This window comes from Phoca vitulina, unplaced genomic scaffold, assembly GCF_004348235.1.
Source record: "Phoca vitulina isolate PV1807 unplaced genomic scaffold, GSC_HSeal_1.0 scaffold14, whole genome shotgun sequence".
NCBI lineage: Eukaryota > Metazoa > Chordata > Mammalia > Carnivora > Phocidae > Phoca > Phoca vitulina.
This window is the reverse complement of record NW_022589717.1, coordinates 29,314,340-29,321,369: the sequence shown is the minus strand read 5'-3', so window position 1 is coordinate 29,321,369 and position 7,030 is coordinate 29,314,340. Positions and strand designations below refer to the sequence as shown.

The 7,030-nt window shown below is 39.7% G+C and overlaps 2 protein-coding genes across 3 annotated transcripts in view; both read right to left on the bottom strand.

Moving 5' to 3' along the window:
* TLR2 (toll like receptor 2) overlaps positions 1 to 7,030 on the bottom strand; it is a 13,282-nt gene that overhangs the window by 3,834 nt on the left and 2,418 nt on the right. The window lies entirely within an intron of this gene.
* The window catches only part of LOC116637325 (toll-like receptor 2), a 27,629-nt gene continuing 26,579 nt past the window's right edge, over positions 5,981 to 7,030 (bottom strand). Inside the window, 1 exon segment of the mRNA XM_032412702.1 lies at positions 5,981 to 6,123. Within this exon segment, the coding sequence (XP_032268593.1) occupies positions 5,981 to 6,123 (143 nt within the window).

The window sequence follows — 7,030 nt, the reverse complement described above, 5'->3', positions numbered from 1 at the left end:
ACACTGAGCTACCAGGAAATAACAGAGAGGCAAATGGACACACACACTGAGCTACCAGGAAATAACAGAGAGGCAAATGGAATCTATGAACGGAGATAACAAATGAATTCCCTGACACATTGAGCAATACCAACACAGAGATTCTTTCCCTGTGCCATGACTTAAAAGCCCAATACCATCTGGGAGTACAGAGCAGGACTCACTAAGCATGAGCCGAAAGAATGATTAAATGAAAGAATGGAAGAATGAATAAGCAAGCAGGTTAAGAAATGAGCTAGGCTTGGGTGGCTCAGTTAAGCGTCCCACTCTTGACTTCAGCTCAGGTCATGATCTCAGGGTTTTGAGATCAAGCCCTGCATCGGACTCCCCACTGAGCTTCTCTCCCTCTGCCCTTCCTCACCCCCTGCTCATGCTCACGTTCTCTCTCTCTCTAAAATAAGTAAATAAATCTTTAAAACAAAACAAAAAAAAGAAATGAGCTAGGCTTAACCATATGGATTTGCAATCACTGACTCCTGCACTTCAAACACTCTTGTATTTAAGCATGCCTCCTCCCTGCCTCGATGTCCCCTGTGAGTTAGAGATCTCACAGAGCCCAGCCACACCTCTCACTGGACAAGGATTCACTGAGCGCAGCTCCGGTGGTAGCATGCTTTCACCGAAAGATAAAGGTCCCGTGCTCCTCAAGCTTGTCTGGCACTTACTACTAGCAGGCAGGAGGGATGCTGGGCACGCCCAGCAGAGCATGGTGGTTTGCTGGGCTGAGGGACAATCAGACCATCAGAACGTTCCCTTCCTGCAGAGAAGTGCAGAAGCAGTGCTCAGTCTCCATGCGCTGTTCAGATGAATGTGGGGGAAATAAAGCGGTCTGCACACTCTCCACCACCGCAAGATTCCTTGCAACCGTGAATCCAGCACTTTCTCTCTCTCTCTGCCCGCCTTCTGGGCCCTGTATCCCTCTTTGGCTCCATTCAGCTCTCTCGGTCCTTTTTTTTTTTTAAGATTTTATTTATTTATTTGACACCGAGAGACACAGCGAGAGCAGGAACACAAGCAGGGGGAGTGGGAGAGGGAGAAGCAGGCTTCCCGCCGAGCAGGGAGCCCGACGCAGGGCTCGATCTCAGGACCCTGGGACCACGACCTGTGCCGAAGGCAGACGGATGCTTAACAACTGAGTCACCCAGGCTCCCCTCAGCTCTCTCATTCCTTGTGCCTGCACTCCTTTGTCTGTATTTGCTCACTACACAAACTGTACAAAACACTTTTAAAAATGTAACCCCAAGAACACCACTTTTCATGGGTAAAACTAATTTCCCACATTCACAGAATGAGAGATTATCAAGGCCTAGGCTATATAATTTATAGGCACAGAGAATTAAAACATACATAATGTTAATACATACTTGATTTAGAAATTTAATAGCTGTTGCCGCCAGATTTTTTATGGCCGCCCCAATGCAATTGCTTTGCATCGCCTCCTGTCTTAGATACGTGGGGCCATCCCGTGCATAGTTATTTGAGACCTAACAATGTAGCCTGACATCTTCCTATGTCCACATGGAGAGACATTTCTGGCTCTTTCCCGGTGGGTCGCAGTGCTTCACAGTACGGATACCCCCCGGTTGGCACGCCCATCAGCACTGTGTGAGAGCCCAACTGCTCCGTATCGTGCCGCCATTGCGCACGGCCAGTCTTTTTCATGTCAGCGATTCTAGTAGGGAGGTAGTGCCATGTCCTTGTTGTCTAAATTTCATTTCCGGGACTAATAATGAGTCTGAACATCTTTGCAAATGATCATTTGGAATCCTCATTTGTAATGTGCACTGTTTCAGTGTTTGGTCTACTGTTTTCTACTGGGTTGTCACCCTTATAATAAGTATTATAAATATTAAATTCTATATATTTAATAATTAATTTAATAATTTATACATTATACATATATATAAAGCTATAGCCTCTCAACATAGATGATACATGTGTTACAAGTACAGGCATTCGTTAGAGATACTGCGGGCCCAGTTCCACAACAATAGAACAACTATCCCAATACAGCAAGTCAAATGAATTTTCTAGTTTCCCATGCACACACAAGCTATGTTTATACCACACAGTAGTCTGTTAAATGTGCAATGTCTTAAAAACAATAGTACATACCTTCATTTAAAAATGATTTATTGCTAACGGAGGCTAACCATCATCTGAGCTTTCAGTGAGTCATTATCACTGATCACGGATCATCAGAATGAATATAATAATCATGGAAAGGTTTGAAATCCATACGGTTAACTTTCTGTTAACACCAAACACCAAAATGTAACACAGAGACACAAAATGAGCATGGAAACCTGACAGCAACAGACTTGCTCGATGCAGGGTTTCCACATGCCTTCAACTTGTAAAAAACGCAGTACCTGCCACGCGCAATGAAACAAGGTCTGGCTCTCTCCTCTCCCATTCTGCGCCTTTCCTTGTCACTTTCTACACGGACTCTTCTGATGAACAGATGTTCTTACGGTTTTCTATTTTGTTTCTTAGTAGTGATTTTTGTGGCCTGTTTAAAAAATCTTTCTTATCATGAAAATATTCTCTTTATTCTTTTTGCTTTCTTTCTTTCTCTTTCTTTCTTTCTTCTTTCTCTTATTTATTTGAGAGAGAGCAAGAGCAGGGGGCAGGGAAGCAGCAGAGGCAGAGGAAGAAGCAGACTCTCCTCTGAGCAGGGAGCCCGATGTGGGGCTCAGTCTCATGACTCTGGGATCATGACCTGAGCTGAAGGCAGACTGAGCCACCTAGGCGCCCCTCTTTATTATTCTCCAAAATCTTTATGGCTTTGCCTTTCATTCTTAGGGATTCATATTTGACGTAGTGGACAGGATTCATTTTATTTCCAATATGGATATTCAACTGACTCAACACCATTTTTAAAAAGATCATTTTGGGGAAACAATCAATAATATTTACCTTTGCCGATAGCCACATGTCCTCATAGGGGTAAGTGTGTTTCAGGGCTCTCAATTCTTTTTTTTTTTTAATTTTTTATTAACATATAATGTATTATTTGTTTCAGGGGTACAGGTCTGTGATTCATCAGTCTTACACAATTCACAGCGCTCACCATAGCACACACCCTCCCCAATGTCCATCATCCAGCCACCCCATCCCTCCCACCCCCCACCACTCCAGCAACCCTCAGTTTGTTTCCTGAGATTAAGAGTCTCTTACGGTTTGTCTCCCTCTCTGGTTTCGTCTTGTTTCATTTTTCTCTCCCTTCCCCTATGATCCTCTGTCTTGTTTCTCAAAATCCTCATATCAGTGAGATCATATGATACATGTCTTTCTCTGAATGACTTATTTCGCTTAGCATAATACCCTCTAGTTCCATCCATGTCGTTGCAAATGGCAAGATTTCAATTTTTTGATGGCTGCATAATATTCCATTGTATATATACACCACATCTTCTTTATCCATTCGCCTGTTGATGGACATCTAGGCTCTTTCCATAGTTTGGCTATTGTGGACATTGCTGCTATAAACATTGGGGTGCACGAACCCCTTCGGATCACTACATTTGTATCTTTGGGGTAAATACCCAGTAGTGCAATTGCTGGGTCATACGGTAGCTCTATTTTCAACTTTTTGAGGAACCTCCATACTGTTTTCCAGAGTGGCTGCACCAGCTTGCATTCCTACCAACAGTGTAGGAGGGTTCCCCTTTCTCTGCATCCCCGCCAACATCTGTCATTTCCTGACTTGTTAATTTTAGCCATTCTGACCGGTGTGAGGTGGTATCTCACTGACGTTTTGATTTGTATTTCCCTGATGCTGAGCACTTTTTCATGTGTCTGTTGGCCATTTGGATGTCTTCTTTGGAAAAATGTCTGTTCATGTCTTCTGCCCATTTCTTGATTGGATTCTTTGTTCTTTGGGTGTTGAGTTTGATAAGTTCTTTATAGATTTTGGATACTAGCCCTTTATCTGATACGTCATTTGCAAATATCTTCTCCCATTCTGTCGGTTGTCTTTTGGTTTTGTTAACTGTTTCTTTTGCTGTGCAAAAGCTTTTTATCTTGATGGAGTCCCAATAGTTCATTTTTGTCAGGGCTCTCAATTCTGATCCAATGTCTATTTGTCTTATCTTTGTACTGGTAAAACTATATTAAATATATAATATATCTTAATATCCCGGAGGGCAAGTCCTTCCTGCTTGTTCTTCTTCTTCAAGTGAGGCCTGGTTAGTTTTGGCCCTTTGCATATTCTTATAAATTGCAGAATCAGCTCCTTTTTCTTTTTTCTTAAGATTTTATTTATTTATTTTGAGAGAGAGACAGAGAGAAAGTGTGAGTGGGAGAAGGGGCAGAGGCAGAGGGAGACTTTCAAGCAGACTCAAGCTGAGTGTGGAGACCAACCCGGGGCACTCGATCTCAGGAGTGTGAGATCACAACCTGAGCCAAAATCAAGAGTCGGACACTTAACCAACTGAGCCACCCAGGTGCCCCAGCTTATCAGTTTCAAAAACAAAACTTGTTCATTTTAACTGGCAATACCATGAATCTGTAGATCAATTTGGGAATTACTGACATCATTACAATACTAAATCTTCCAATCCGTGAGCAAGATACATTTTTCCATTTATTTAGGTTTTCTTTAATTTATCACAAGAATATATTATGGTTTTCTGCATAGATATCTTGAGTGTATTTTTTGAGATTTATTCCTAGGCATTTGATATTTTCAAAGCTTTGAAAATAGTAATATGTACTTATGTGTCATGTGTATGTGTGTGTGTATATATATGTGTGTGTGTATATGTATATATATATGTATATATATATTCAATTAAATTTTATGGGTTTACCATGCACTTAAGCAAAATTGCTAAATTGATTTAGAAATTCCACAGTTTATAGATTATTTTTATTTTCTACGTACACAATCATATCACTCAAATATAATTTTTTTCTTTTTTCCAATCTGTATACCTTTATTTTGTTTTCTTGATTACTGAATATTGAATTTTATCAAACTCTCTTTTGTTTTCCTGTATCTATTGCAATAATAACATGAATTCCCTCCTTCACCCTGGTAATACTAGTGATTACATTAATCAATTTAGTGTTGAGACAATGTTGCATTTTTAGAATAAACCTGCTAGTCTGGATATATTATCCTTTTTATATTTTACTGGATATATTTATTTACTAATATTTTCTTTAGAACTTTTGCATCCATATTCAGAGTAAAATTGCCCTATACATTTCCTTTCCTTGGGTAGAATTCACCAATGCCACCTTCTGAGCCTGCAGTTTTTGTTATTATCTATACATTTATCTTGATTTTGTAAAATACATTAAATATACTTAACAGCTACGGAACTATTCAGATGTTCTTTTTCTTCATCTGTCAGCTTTTGGTAAATTGTGTTTTTCAAGGGATTTATCATTTTCTTTTAAATTTTCAAATTTATTGACACAGTTACTCAGAACATCCTCTTACTATTTTAATGTCCTGTCTTATTCCTTAGATGAGTTCTTTGTGCCTTTTTTGATTGTCTTGACTGTCAGTGGTTTATCATTTTTTACTAGCATTTTCAAAAACCAGCTTCTCATTTCAGAGATCCTCTATTTCTTTTCTATTTCACTAATTTCTATTCTTATATTACAATTTCCTTCCTTCTGCTTCCTCTAGATTTATTTTACCGTTCTTATTCTAATTTCTTAAGGTAGATGTTTGCTTATTAATCTTCAGCCATTCTTCATTTCTAATATATTCATTTAAGGTCAGACATTTTCATCTAAGCACTAGTTTAGCTCTGTTTTCCAGGCCTCCTTCTCTTCCGTTTTTTCCATATTTTGCCTTTCAAGTTTCAGGCTCGCTATTTTCTTCTGATCCACTTTCTAGTTTATTCTTCTCTCTCCAGCTGTGCTTAATCTACTGGTAGATCCATCCATGGCTTTTAAATTTTGCGGTTATTGCCATTTTCATCTATTTAACTTCTCTTTGGTTCTTTTCCCCATCCACTATGTCATTTTTTATAGTTTCCAGTTCTCTGCCAAAATTTTCAGTCTCGTCCTTCATCACCTTGAACACAGTAAGCCTCGTCTGATAGGCTGCATGACACTGATAGCCTTGAAGGACAGGGAGTTTAAGGTTAAGGTCTGGGGCAATCATGGACGGAAAGGTAAAGCTGAACCAGGGAAACCGAGCCCTCAGGGAGACTGTAGCACAGCTCTGATTTATCTGGATGGCTCAGACAGTCTCGGTCTCTGAAGATGGATGAAAACGATTTCTGGAATGCTAGTGCTCACAGGTACCTGCAGAAGCAAAGGGAAATTCTAGAAGAGGCTAAGATTATCCGAGGCCTCAAATTTATTCCTACAAACAGTTTTTTGAAGCGAATGTCCAGTACACCATAAAAAAAACAACCAGGTACTACAGGGAGCCAGCTAATGAGTATGAGAAGAGCTGCAACAGCGGCCAACGGAAACGAACCATTAAGACTATTGATCCAGTATTGTCCCCACCTCTAAAATTGACAGGCAGAAGACGAAATGAGATTACTGTTTGGTACTATAGTTATCCCACTGTCTTTCTCCTGAATCAGTTATTGAAAAAAATCATCTTAGTATTGATTATTTTAGTACTGGGCAACCAAAATTTACTTGATCATTTCCATTTTGTAATAAATAGCACCAATCTTAAGAAATCTATACCAGTTTTCAGCTGAGATTTAAAGGTCAAATACATCTATTTTTTTATTTTTCCTAGCCTTTTGTCTTTAAACTGTAAAATTCATAAGAGCAGGGATCTTGGGCTATTTCATACAAATATTCTAATATTTTTATGAAATTTACATGGTGACTTTTCAACAAATAATAATTACTGGTGATCCCAAAACTACCACTAACAACCTGACACTGAAGATGAGAGTCACATCCCTCTCCTCCCACTTCCCCTCTACATTACAGCCTGGGACAGAGAGCTCCGCGGAGTAAGACACTGAGAAAGGGAAGAGCATGGCTACAGTTAGACTGA